General features: G+C 30.4%; 2 protein-coding genes across 2 annotated transcripts; both read right to left on the bottom strand.

Annotated features, from left to right (window-relative positions):
- Positions 1–503: 503 nt before the first annotated feature.
- On the bottom strand, positions 504–3,930 carry LOC140437675 (beta-1,3-galactosyltransferase 5). The gene has a single exon (XM_072527322.1). The coding sequence runs from the start codon at positions 3,697–3,699 to the stop codon at positions 2,596–2,598; it is 1,104 nt and encodes a 367-aa protein (XP_072383423.1). The 5' UTR covers positions 3,700–3,930; the 3' UTR covers positions 504–2,595.
- Positions 3,931–8,549: 4,619 nt separating this feature from the next.
- LOC140436270 (uncharacterized) lies at positions 8,550–11,759 on the bottom strand. Its single transcript, XM_072524971.1, has 2 exons — positions 11,372–11,759; positions 8,550–9,929 (listed from the first exon to the last, which is right to left on the bottom strand). Exons 1-2 carry the CDS (start codon positions 11,634–11,636, stop codon positions 8,926–8,928), a joined length of 1,269 nt encoding a protein of 422 aa, XP_072381072.1. The 5' UTR covers positions 11,637–11,759; the 3' UTR covers positions 8,550–8,925.
- Positions 11,760–14,998: the final 3,239 nt, after the last annotated feature.

Raw genomic sequence — 14,998 nt, 5'->3', positions numbered from 1 at the left:
CGGACGAGTCGCTAGATTCCGAAACTTCATAAGCATAACTTAGGTAATTACTTCTTTGCTTTGCAGTTTTCCTTCTATATAAATGGAATATAATAATTATTTTTCAAATTTTTCTGTTTTTATGAAATACTGTATCAGGCACTCTGTAATAGCAATAATAAAATTTTACTTTATTTTGTTAGACAACTATAAGATACATGTCAAAACACAATATCGGTTAGTCGCTTTAAGTCTGATTTTTCCAATGAATCACCTTCAATTGAAAATTGTTATGATATATTAAAAACCTAACAAGTGAGAAAAATACTCATTAACATAAAAACATTTTTTACAAGATCAGACCTTGGTCTGGAGCTCAGAATCCGAATGATCAGATGTTAAGTTAAATATACCTACCTTGAAATACACCATCTTTGTTATTTCACGTTACTTTTAATTTTCCAAGCAGCATCCAAGTTATGCAAATGCAGATTAGATGAGGGATATTAAAATAAAAACCAATATACTTAGTCACGTTTTTATGTTACACAATCATGTAAAAATATATAATTTAACTAAATATAAACAATATTTTAATATAAAATTTTCAATACATTGTTAACAAGTTTAGTGTCTTTTCACTCATGTGTATATAAAATACTGTTGTTGACCCCAAAAACCAATATACACGAAGGGAAAATATGACATACTGCAGTTAACATCTGTTTTTCCTTTATTATGATTTTATTTATTAAAGCTTTCACTTGACTATGATCTCTCAATAAAATTTTGGGTAAAAGCAATTGTATTAACAAATGAAAGCGTTTATGTCATTAATGTAGTGGTATGGCAATCAAAAACAACTGATCACTGACACAAAATACAGTTTTTACTTGTGTATGTTCATTTATTTGTAAAACAGTATGTATTCTTTTATCCCATTTTCTTATGACACTGTCAATGTATATGCTAAAAAGCGTTGGTTACAGACTAAAACCACAGAATAATAAAACAATTGTTATTTATTCTGTGCTAAAACCTTTATGTTGTGAAGAAGAAATTTTATCACTGCATTACTGAAATCAGTTATTACAGACATATAGGAAATCAACTGTATCTTCAACTATAAAATATAGCTTATATCCTCAATTATAATCATTCCAATAATGATGATATAAGCCATATTCAGGATATAAGCAGGATATATCGGTAATGGTTCCTTTACCGGCATGTCTCTTGCCTAAGCGTCTCCCCAGGTAAGAGCCAAAAGAAAAAGCATTTATACAGTGGTGTATATAAACTTACATTTGGTTACTGCCCAAAAACTTACACCAGTCAAACTGGAAGAACCTTTAAAAAATGTATAGCAGAACACATAAGGGCTTTCAATAATAGAAAGACACACACACTTCACCTTCTAGATCATAATCATTCTTTTGGTGATGCAGATTCAAAATACAGGTGAAACTTTCATGTGTACTTTAGACTCATTACAAAGTTTTACCAACTGATTATAATGTCATATTGACATCACTGTTATAACAAATAATATAACAATGATATCACATCACCTACAACTTAAGCATCAAACAAAATAGGGGAAGCAAGGAGGATTCTGGAGACTAAGATATAGAATATAATCAGTACGTTATATTAAAAAAAAATTAAATCTTACAGAAAAACGGAAAATTACAGATTTAAATTTCAGTATGAAATATTTTCCCATTAGTGTATAACAATAGAAATATAAAGTTGTATACATAATATATTTTTAAATATTTTACAAAATAGTTATTAGTAAAATAGATAAGTCACTTATAGTGTATTAGGCCTTATAATAATGTTAGCTTATACTTGGCAATTAGCAATAAAAAAAATACTGATATAAGTTTTTGCCACAAACATGTAGTCTACTCCAAAAAGGTTATGCATAATAAAACAAAAATTGTAACAAGGTCGTTTAAAATAACTCATCCGAAAGACAGCTTTGAATTACTAAGTAAAGCCATGATCAGGATATTAATACATTCCGTACCAGCTACAAAATAACTGAATTTGTATTAGCAAGATTCTATTCACGAACAATAGAAGAATTAAACATTTCAAATTTGCAGAAGACAGAAAATGACATTCTTGGGAAAAACACATACTAAAGATAAAGGAAGTTACTAAATAATAAGTGAGCAAGAACTTTGATTGATTAGTTATATGACTTTAATGACATTGAATCGATTTTGATTTACAGAATACCTCTAGGGTGAGTGTCTGGGCAAGAACAGTTTTTGTACAATATCTTGTAGTGGACTATAATTTTTGCAGAGTCATTTGTCTCCTCCCTTGTACATAGGAAGCATGTAGGAAGTATCCAAAAACATATAGGCCCAGATATATAGTTAGAAAAGAATTAGTGCACTGGCAAAGGTACATAGAAGGATAATAGGTCATATACAGAGAACTTAACTGAATATATTCACAAATGTGTCAGAGAAATCTACAAAAAATGATTGGAATGATATAAAAATTGGAATCTAAGATATTTAATTACCAGTAGTAGTTGTAGTTAAATCAACAAATAAACAAAAATATGCAATTCCTCTTTGAACACTCTACTTAAAACTAATGCAATTTATATGTTTCAACCAAAGGCTGCCCATGGCCTAAATGAACTGATTTTTTGGCCACACAAGTTTCTTTTAGAGATTTGGTCCTATTTTTACATAAATTTAAATTGCATATACTAACAGCATTGTTAAATTCATAAAATAAATTATTGTTACCACCATTTGGCCCTATTAAAATATCACAACTTAAATTTTTGCTGCGAATATCATCAAGACAACATTCCATATATTCTGAATGTTCAGCATAATACTTACTAATATCAAAGTGTTTTATTTTTAGCTTTTGTGCTAAAATACCTGTTATAAAAGTATCATCAATCCAAAAATATTCAGAAATCTGACTTACTTGAACAAGTTCATTTGCTGTTTTAGGAGTAGTGATATAAAACCACCCAGAAACAAATGTTGGATAATATGATAAATCATATTCTTTCTGAGTAACATACCACTTATTAGCAGGTTCTCGAATTGGTACCATATTTCTTAACACATAACCTGCTATAAAATGTTTGCTTTTAGGTACCTTCAACAATTTTAATACTGCAGGAATCTTATCTACATTAACAACTGTATCATCATCCATTTTTATAATAAAATCCACATTGAAACAGTTTTCAGCTGCCCATTTAAGCCCCATAATGTGCTTATATGTGAGGTTTCTGTAGGCTTCTACAAAACTACCTTGTATTATATCTTTAAATCTCTTACTTTCATATTCTACAGATACTTGAGTAGTATACTTATCATTTGGTGCTAACCCCAGTAAAAAGACTCTTTTTAAGTTAATTAATTTCAGATCTTCTTCGGGAAAGGCTCTTCTCATTGCACTTCTTGTTTCTACATTTCCAAAATATGATGTTATTACAAATAAAGCTTGTATTTTTGAATTATCTTCACATTTGTTAGCATTTAGTACATAATGAAAGTTGTTCATTTGAAATAGTTTTTCATATTTGGGCGGTCGGACCAGTATTTCTGGGTATTTCTTCTCAAATTGGTCTATATCGTCATTGTTGCTAGTTTTGATAAAATATATTATGGTGAATATTGTAAAAACTATAATTGCAGTTGCTGTGAATTTCAATTTGTAATAGAACATTTTTATTATCCTGTTTTAACCCATATTGTTTCTAGTTGTGCTTCTGAAGCCTATGCTGTTCGGTTACTTTTATTAATTTAATACCCATATTATTTTATCAAAACCGGATAAGGGAATTAAATTAATTTCTTGCCCCAGGCTAGATTTTTGTTTTATAAACAAATAACTGTCATTGGCATGATGATGTAACATAACCTGAAAAATTTTAATTGGATGATTGGTTGCCTAATCTAATGGCTCCAGCATGATACCAAAGAATATAGAGAAGCGTCTATATTCTTTGATGATACTATAATCCAGTACCCGTTGGGCCAAGTAAAAACAGTGATTGTGATTACACGTTGGTGTAGTTGATCAGTCTGCGTTAACCTTTCAGTGAGTAGAGTAAACTCTGATTATGGATGTGGAGACTGTATCAGCCGTCGCAATTAATTTGTATTGCGCTTTTAATTTGTATAGAAAAGTGTACCAAACAAAGGTAAAAAAACAATGGCAGAAATATTAATATTAAAACCACAACGTTAAAACTTATAAACAGTAGTACATGAGAAAACAAATATTTTAAACTCAACGATCAGCTGTCAATAACCAAACATGACCAACAGCTGTTTGGCAGATCGCGCAAGTCCCAAAAATCGTTTGATTTGTGCACGAAAAACCGACAAAATTCGGTTTGTAGACCAACCATCAGTGTTCCCAAACCTACCGAAAAATCGGTAGATCTACCGATTTCGACGTTTTTCTACCGATCTACCGAAAAAGACTTAAATTCTACCGACTTTTATATTCAGATAAAAATTTTTACTTATTCTTAAATTTGAAAAGAAATATGTAAGAGACAAACAATTTTTCTTGCGATACGTGTAATTTATATTGAGCATTTTTGTGTATTCACGAAAACGTGTGAAAACATTAAAAAATGTCTTCTTAAATGATACCTAAGCGGTACTTTACAAAGTACATGATGTCATAAAAGCTAATAATACAATAAATGAATCCAAATCCATTGTGATCTCGACCGCTTGGTTCTGGGAATTTGTCAAGTTAGGAGCAAAATTCTTTGTTAGGAGACTTAAAACCGGAACAACGCATAGTTAATCTAAGCTTCCGAGTGCATCTCACGAAAAAACTCGGTAGCAGTGTTGCCAATGCAAAAATAGAAATTATCCGAATGTTGGGAGCAAAATATCCGAATGTTAGGAACCAAATATCCGAATTTATAAAAATCGGAAAAGAAGACTAATTAAAAGGCATAATTGACATTGACACATTGGTAGATGACAAATGGCAAGAAAACAAGATTAGTATGATAGAAATATATTTATTTAAATAAAAACAACAAACAATACATAAACAGCAAATTAGCAAATTATTAACTCTTAAAACCTATATTAAAAATACTTATTGTTTACATACATAATACGTTGTAGAAACCAGCTAGGTACAGCCATTGATTATAAAACATGTGTGGTTTATAATCAATGGTACAGATAAATCAACTACCAATGAATAAATAAAAAAAGCTAAATAAAAAGTTGAAAAACTAAGTAAAGAAGGGATAACAATTACTAGTTCCTACAGTTTATTAATTTTTTTTGTTCCATATTTTAGAATTAGGTAATCATTCGATTTTTGTCAATTCCAAAGATCCGTGGATTTTTGTACAGTAAACCAAAATTATACTATTTATCAACAGAGGGCGCTGAAATAATTCATAGGTTCCATCATCTTTGATTATATGAAGACTACAGGGAAAAAACCAGATATGTCAAAATTTCATAAAACCGAGAAAAACACATATTTAACTTTGAAGACCATAATGTGTCTTACATTGAAACATATAATAAAACTCGGGAGTCAAAATTGCTCCATAAAAACACATGAACGGCATTGCACTGTTTTTATTCAAAAAAATGTGTTACACTCTTTAAAAATCCAGGAAATTCTTGTCAACCGCAATTTGTCCATTGAAAGAACCAGCTTAGTCATCTGAAACAGAAAATTGTCAATCTTTCAATAATGAAAATAGGTTTCATTTTGATTAGTATTTCTATTGTGAATGATAGGTAATAATAAATACAGCAAAACCTGTCAATAACGGTCACTAAAAATGACAGAACTATTGGCCGATATAAAAAGGTGGGCGCTAATACCAGGTTTTGTAGTCCACAAATTTTGGTTTGGGGAACTTTGAAACTAGCCGGCTAGTACAAGTGGCCGGTTTTGACAGGTGGCCGTTAACACAGGTTTTACTGTAACATGGCTCGTTAAAGATCCCTACCTCTGGTTGGAACACCAGGGCATTCGTCAAAATTTTCCGTTGGTGGAAGCGTGCTCCAGGCGTCGGTGTTTAGTTTACGACTAATTATAAGGTAAGACGGAAAAAAGTCCACAGCTGCAGGACCACAGAATCTCATAAGGCTCATTAAATCGCTGTGCTTGGCTTTTTAAATTGCGAGGGGTCCTGAAACAACATGCAGGGAATAATATTATAATTTTTTGTGATACCTTATACCTTACCTGAGTAGGCTGGTAATGGTAATTCAAATTCTCCATTCTTTATTGGTGGCGTCTTCTTGAAAATAATGGTCCATTGTAAGAAGATCGATGATTTATAAGTCGACTGTGCTCTGATGTGGCAACAACCTCTTTCAAAACCTGAGTTTTGAAAGGGCATTTTGGAACATACTTTTTGTCCAAAAATGATTTCCAGTCCAAAACTATTTTTCGTGGTACTTTCACGACGATGAATGGAGACGGCTTTACGCGGGACCCCTTGATCATGTCTCTAAACCTTTTGGAACTTCAAAAGGCATTTTTAGATTCCACAGTCCAACATTCTTGTCACACTCTAAGTATGAATGTCCACGGATGGGATATGTAATTTTTATTTCACGAAGCCCATGGATTTTGTTGTTTAGGATATAATGTATGAATCGGAATATTGTGAAATTAATGTGTGAATAATACGAACTTTTAATACCAGCCTGTTTATATTTTTACAAGAAACAAAAAGAGTCTTTCTATTACGTTATGTTATATCAATGCATAAATGTATGTCTTGTTGAACATTTAATCATTCAGAAAAATAATTATATTCGATATTCACAAATGTTTGTTCTTACAAAAAAACTTTCTGTTTTGTTTAATAATAATTTTTAAATCATTCCAACGCCATCTACCGTGAAACTTGTGACACATCTGGTTCTTTCACTGGACGCATGGACAAAGCTGGTTTTTTCCCAGTACCCCGAAACTTTGAAGTGTAATTACTCATGACAAGACTACTTTTTGCCCTGTACGATAGCTCTAAAATGTGCTTCTCCGCGTGTTCTATACAATAGAATAGAAATCTGAAATTTAAAAAAAATTGACATGTCTGGTTTTTTCCCTGTAGTCTTTATATGAGAATAGAATTTGCAGTTCTATGTACATTCGCAAATTTAGCTATTTAAGCTTGTAAAAATTTAAATTATATTTAAAAATAAAAAGTCCATAGACCCTTGAATTATCCGAAAATCGGATAATTATCCGGACATTGGCAACACTGCACATGTTACGAAAATGCAAGCTGAATATAGCCCCAAATGTCAATCATGGTATGGAACAAAATATTTCGGTTTGGCATGTTTTTATAGAGCTAGCTTTTAAAAAGTACATTTTGATTATATTATTTTATGAATTATCCAATTTCGCTAATCTCTCAAAGAGTAATTACCAAAAAAAATTTCTAAGAATCAACTGCAATTATTCTCGAAGGAAACATATATGTACTCGTTCTTGTTTTATAATATAAATTAAAAAATTGCAGGCTTCATACAACAATATCACAGAATAATAAACAATCAGAATGCCCATGGTACAATCACTCTGCTTGGAAAATAAGTACGCGCAGACGTAATCAGCCATGTTTTAGTCGGAACCAGTGCTTTTCCATTTGATCAAAAAATTAACCCGGTTTAATTTATTTACGGCAACTATAGACATAATATGCACTATTTTATTCGTACTTTTATTAGTTGAAGAAAAGATTAAATTATTTAAAATGTACTAAATTATTAATCTCTAAAAATTAAAATTACAGTTCTGTCGTAGCTTGTCAAAAATTTCTCAATTCGAGTCTGTTTCCGTTTAAAATATGGCGATCGCGTGCTGACATACTTCAAAGGCGGCATCTGAGAGTGAGCATTCTGATTGTTATTTATTCTGTGACAATATAATCAAAATTTACTTTTTTTAAAGGGAGACTTCATAGAATAATCAATATAACATATACCTTAGACAAGGAAAGAGAGGGGAAGCGTAATCGTATGGAATTGACTGAAGCCAAACCGGCACCAGTGACTCAGTGTCACTCGACACTGAGGAGTAGGCAGATTGAGACCTCAGTGCCGAGAGACAGTTCTTGCAATATAGAACACGATACTGGTACGTCTCGAGTGAGGGGATTAGGCAGATTGAGACCCCGAACTCGAACCGAACCGTATCACTCTTGATAATGGCTCCAAAATGGGTGCCGAAACGTCGAGTTTTAAATTCTCAACTCCAATTCTCCGAGATCCGCTTATAACGAGGTAATTAGTCTGCCATTTCAGTTCTCGTTATAGAGGGAGTCTACTGTATATATATATATATATATATATATATATATATATATATATATATATATATATGTATATATATAATATATATATATATATATATATATATATATATATATATATATATGTATATATATATATATATATATGTATATATATATATATATATATATATATATATATATATATATATATATATATATATATATATATATATATATATATATATATATATATGGAGAAAATACCCTGGTTTGTTCTACTCTGTGGGCTTTTTGTTAGAATAGACAACCAGTTTCTGTATATAATATATAATTTATTAAAGACAAACTAACCATAAGACAATCCTCTTTCACTTCCGGGCTTACTCTCCTGTTTCATATGTCACTAATGTTTTGTAATACATTGTGACATTACTCTTCTGAAAACGAAAACCTTTTTGGTGTATTTACTATTGGACCACTCCTGGCGCAAAATTAATTATTTACATTTTGTCTGTGTAACCTACGGTTTATTGTTATTTCTATTTGGATCCCCATGCAAATTGGAACTTAAGAAATTTCTACAGTGTTTTTCTACAAGTTTCATATTAAATATTTGAGAAGAAGACTGCTTAAAATAAATGTCACATATGTTGTTCTTCACTGTGTACTGTCAAATGTATTTTGAACATATCTTGGCGGGAAAACTGCTTAAAACAAATTTCACACTTGTAAGGTTTTTCACCAGTGTGCACTCTCAAATGTCTTTTCAAAGTACCTGCATCACTAAACTGGTTTAAACAAATATCACACCGGTAAGCTTTTTCTCCAGTGTGTACTCTCAAATGTGTTTTCAAAGAAACTGCATGAGAAAACTGCTTAAAACAAATTTCACACTTGTAAGGTTTTTCGCCAGTATGCACTCTCAAATGTCTTTTCAGAGTACCTGCTTCACCAAACTGGTTTAAACAAATTTCACACTTGTACAATTTTTCTCCAGTGTGCACTTTCAAATGTGTTTTCAAATTACCTGCTTGGTTAAATTGCTTAAAACAAATTTCACACTTATACGGTTTTTCTCCAGTGTGCGTTATTAAATGTTGTTTCAAATGACTTGTTCTAGTAAACTGCTTTAAACAAGTTTCACACTTGTAAGATTTTTCTCCAGTGTGCATTCTTAGATGTCTTCTCAAAACGCCTCCTTGAGCAAATTGCTTAAAACAAATTTCACACTTGTAAGGTTTTTCTCCAGTGTGCACTCTCAAATGTGATTTCACAGAAGATGGTTGACTAAATTGCTTAAAACAAATTTCACACTTATAAGGTTTTTCTCCAGTATGTGTTCGCAAATGCATTTTCCAACTAGTTCTAGTACTAAACGGTTTTAAACAAATATCACATGTAAAACTTTTTTCCCCAGTGTGTACTCTCAAATGTGCTTTTAAATTACCTGCTAGCCTAAATTGCTTTAAACAAATTTCACACTTGTGAAGTTCTTGTTCAGTAGCAACTTTCATATTTTTACTTAATGTGTTTCCTTCAGAGTGTTGACTCATATAATTTCCTTCATAAGATGAATCTTCAATTAGTGTCTCCATAATTTCCATTTTTTGTTTGTACATATGTTTTTGTTCGTGTTGAATATAACCTAAAATACAAACCAGGTATAATATAAATATTTGAGTATAAAGAAAGATAAATGCAAGGATCAAATAAAGCATAATAAAATTTAAGAGAGTAGAAATAGTAAATGATATAAATATGTTTTAGAAACCTGTGTTTCTGTATTTTATGTGTAGGTAAAAGTCGGTCGTATTTTTTTAATGCGTATCTCAACACATTCAATATTGTGGAGTATGTCATGTATTTATATGTACCTATATGATCTCAGATATGTTCCTGTAAAAAACCAACAAGTAGCTGACACACTAAGCATTAAAAGTAAATATTAAAATAAATTATCTTATAGAAAATCTGATTCTATTCAGTAATTTTAACAGAAAATGAGAAACATTTGCAAAATGAGATATATCAAGATTTTGACTTGAAAAAAAGTGAAATACTACATTCAAAATGGCTGACCATCCCACAAATGTAACCTACCATCATCAGTGAAGGTACACTGACCACTAAAAGAAGATATTTATCTTCACAAAAATATACTTTTCTACAAGGACAGAATTATTATACCCAAAAATTTACAACATGAATTCTTGGTTCCCCAGGGAGTAATCTCTACCAAACTTCTTGCCCAAGAATCTATATATTGCTTGGTCTTACGGCAGATATAGAAAATTTTGTACTATCCTGCTTAAGTTGTCAAAAATACTCAAAAGCCAATATATAAGAGCATGCCACACAAAGTTCCAGATCTTTCTTGGCAAAAAATCGGAATAGATTTTAAAAATTTAGGCCAAGTAAATTTTATTGTCATCATTGACTATTTTAGTATATTCATAGTCGCAAATAAATTACCAAATAAAACTGGAGAAAATGTAATAAGCTCTCTTAAAAATTTGGTAAGATCTGGTCCTCTCAACAGAGGACAAAATTTTCATAAACCCCATTATTAAAATCATTAAATGCAAAAAAATTAAATTGAAATATAAGAAAAATGTGGAAAGTACAGTTTTATTGATGGTCTTTCATTATTTAGTGAGATTGATAGGTTTTATGTTAAATCTAGGAAAAAGGGAAAAAATTTCAAAAAATAATATTGTTTTAAAATGTGCTCCAAGCTTACTTACAAGAATAGAAAACCAAACTTCACCCAAGCTTCCTCACCTGACAAAATTTGAGTGTTTCGCCTATCAATTGAATATCATTCCTTATTTTAAATAAATTTTGAAAGTGTAAGTGCACAATGCAGTAGCTCAAGTTGCCAATGTTTGTGGCACAAATACTGTAAATCAGATAATGTCTTTTTCTGTGGTTCACATTTCTTTTGTTAACAAATTATCATTTAAAAAGCACTTAATTTGTATTTAAGATCAAAATTATATTAGCTGGTAAAAAAGTTATTCCTATTTATACTTTTAAATGAATACAGGAGAACTTAAATATGTACATATTTAGAATTGTTCTACTAACCTTTTTCAGTTTTTTGGTTTTCTTCAAATAGGTTAAGTTTACTTTCATCTTTATATTGGTATTTTTCAGTATTTGTGGGGGATTTATTTAAGTATAAATAATTATATGTATTATGTGTACTTTCCCTATTGGATTCCTCCTGAATTTCACACTTAATGCCATCCAAAAGAGCAGCATCCAACTCATTATATTCAATTTCTACTTTAAACGTTTCCTCGCTAATTTCTTGTTTTACTTCCATTTGATTACACTGGATTTTATACATTCCAATAATAATTTTACAACCAAAAATCTATATCACTATAAAAAGTCTATTAAATTCTATAACTATAAGGAAACAACTCAGTTTACACCAGTATATACCTTTGGTTTATATAATATACCTGTATATTATACTTATTATTTATCTATGGTTTACACAATGACGTATAATAAATTTTGACGTATAATAAATTTTATAACGTTTATAAATTTATTATAATATACTGTCAATGTCATTTTGTTTTGTTTGTAGCATCGAGTTATGGTTTGTAGCCATAGATTAGGGGAGGGGTTTGTAGATTTGTAGCATCTGCATACACAACACAAACCAGTTAATTTAATGCAGTTAACCGTTAACCAAACGTGTCAGTTGTCTTTTTGCTCGATCGATGGCCTGCCCATAGGACATACCTCTGTATACCATTTTTCAAAGTAAAACACTTGCACGTCACGATTTATACAAAGTGACGTCACTTGTATTTAAAATTTCCAGAACGTCAACCTTAGAGTTTAAATGTTTCTAACACAGCTAATACTACGAAACCCATAACTGTTCTATCTTTCATAGGCGTCAACATAGTGTAATAAATAGAAAAATGTAATAATCATTATATTGAAAATTTTAGAATTATATTGATTAAATAACCAAAAACGTTTGTTATTATTAATAATATAAATTTTATGAAATAACTCTTCTAGTCTAATATTGCACAAAATAATAATTTTAATTAAATAGATTAGATAATTGTACGCAACTGATACCAGAATACTTCAAATTTTATTGACAGTTCAGCGTGTGGCAAAAGTGTATAAAGTGTTGCCGCTTTTTTAGAGTAAGAATTTTATTTATGTTTTGATTTCTTACACAGTTTAGTCATAATATAATATATATAAATAAATTGTATTTATAAATACATATTAAATTTAGACTAATAGCTTTAAAAACTAATTATTATTGTGTATTGTGATTGTGCTATGTCAAAACAAATAAATAGTCTGTAGAAAGCTGATAAGCTTTCATATAAGATAGATAATTTTGAACAAGAAATAATGGCGAGACGTCTTTACTATTACAGCCCTAAAAGAGGTAAGTTTAAAATTTAGAATATATAATTTTGTATTAAAATGTTTTCTTATGTATTTTAGTCTGTTGCAGTAATCTTAAAACTAAGTGTATTTACTGTTAATACGATAGTTTGACAAATAGTTGACATTTTAAAAATTCCTCACTTACTAACTATTCTGATGTTTTGGCAACGCTGTGGGGTGCAAGCATTTTTATGTGAAAAATGCTATAGAGTGATATTTTCCATATATTCGGTGGCAGAGAGCTTTTAGCGCCATATACCTCATTTAATTTACATACCGTTGCACGTCATCGGCGTTATAGCCCGTGATGTCACATGATACCAACACGAAATATTTAGGCGGTAGGTGTGTTCTTTTTTAGAATTACTTTACCAAGTACACTGGCATTACAGCCACTATACAGCGTTCCACGTTAAGAAAATAACATTAGGCTTATGGAGATCAGTGTTGCCAAAACTCTCAGGCATGCGGTTTACTAGATTGTCGATATATTTTTCGAATTTCCATTTTCAATTAACATTTAACTGTAAAGTCAGAATAACAACTGAAGAACCACAAAGCCTTATTATCATTATGTAGTCTCAGAGCACGACATAAAATCGCTGACATACGTACACCGTTTTATTTTAAGTTGCAATTAGTAATTAGATATATTCATTCCAAGCGGTCCGTTTATTTGCGTTTAAATCTTTAATAGTCGGCAAAGTGTATGATTTTACTAAGCAATATTTTCTACTGATTTCTATGATTCATGGTATATGATATTCTTACCGAAAAACAAATAAACTGTCGTTACTATAATTAAAATAAGATAAAATAAAATAATATTTTGTAAATACTATTTATTTAATTAAAATCATTTTCCCTACTTTTCATCTCTTGTTTCGAATGGACACTTTTGGTCAATTACGTTAAAAAACATTAATTTAATTAATGTCTGTGAAAACGAAAATACAAATTATACAACCCTGAATCGTGCTTGTGTTCATCGTGGCATCGCTGCGCTTCTATCGTCCATAAGAAATACATGGCCCTATACATCCGCAATGTTATTTTCTTAACTTGGAACGCTCTATAGACATATTTTATTATATACGCGTAGAAATAATATTTAAAGATTTCTATTAATGTTAACTTAAAGAAATACACAATAATATGTTTCATTTAATTTGTATAAATGCATTATAAAGCGTTTTTATGAAGAACATTTGTTCGGAACACACTGTAACTGTAATCGAACGAAGGTGAAATTTTGGCATAAATTGGTAACACTTATTTGAATTGGTAATAATTTGGCATAAATTGGTAAGTTGTGTAATCTTAAAACTAAGTGTATTTACTGTCAATATGATAGTTTGACAAATAGTTGACATTTTAAAAATTCCTCACTTACTAACTATTCTAATGTTTTAGCAACACTGTGGGGTTCTGACGACGTAAATCTTGAATGACGTGCAAGCTTTTTTATATGAAAAATGCTATAGAAATAATACGTGCATTTCGTTGGCGCAGACGGAATCAGCCATGTTTTAAACGGAACTCTACTGTTCAGTTAAATCTGATGTGCATAGAAAAATTAACCCGGTTTAATTTATTTACTGCAAATATAGACATAATATGCACTTCTTTATTCGTACTTTTAGTTGAAGAATAGATTAAATTATTTCAAATTTAATAAATTATTAATCTCTAAAAATTTAAATTACAGTTCTGTCGTAGCTTGGCACAAATTTCTCAATCCGAGTCTATGTTTCCGTTTAAAATATGGCGATTGCGTGCTGACACACTTCAAAGGCAGCATCTGAAAATGGGCATTCTGATTGTTATTTATTCTGTGATACAGTTCAGACTTAGTTTATTTTATGATTTTATTCCAAAAGTGAATAAAATTGACAGTATACATTGTACCAATCTCAACTTCCTGTAAATGAAATGTGGCGCTATTAATTAAATTTTGTTTAGTTGATATCAATATTTCACACTAATTGAAAAAAAAAAGATTGTTTTAATTTTCTTTTAAAATTATTAAAGAAAAATCAATTTTGGTGTTTTTGCCGGTTGGATAAAAAGTAAATAGTGGGAGAAGTCGCGAAGTTTTTGTGGTAGCAGCCAAGCAGTGCGCTGCAGATATTTTCAAACAATTATTAAGTTTATTTTCTTTAATACAATAAATTATCTGAGGCAGGGCTGTCCATGTCTTCTTGAGTGGCCACCAGATTTGGAGTGTTGTAAGCATCATTTGATTGACAATATTTTATTTCGATAAGAGATAATTTC

This window comes from Diabrotica undecimpunctata, chromosome 3 (genome assembly GCF_040954645.1).
Source record: "Diabrotica undecimpunctata isolate CICGRU chromosome 3, icDiaUnde3, whole genome shotgun sequence".
NCBI classification, from domain to species: domain Eukaryota; kingdom Metazoa; phylum Arthropoda; class Insecta; order Coleoptera; family Chrysomelidae; genus Diabrotica; species Diabrotica undecimpunctata.
The sequence above is the reverse complement of the archived record's forward strand: the minus strand, read 5'-3'. Positions and strand labels throughout refer to the sequence as shown.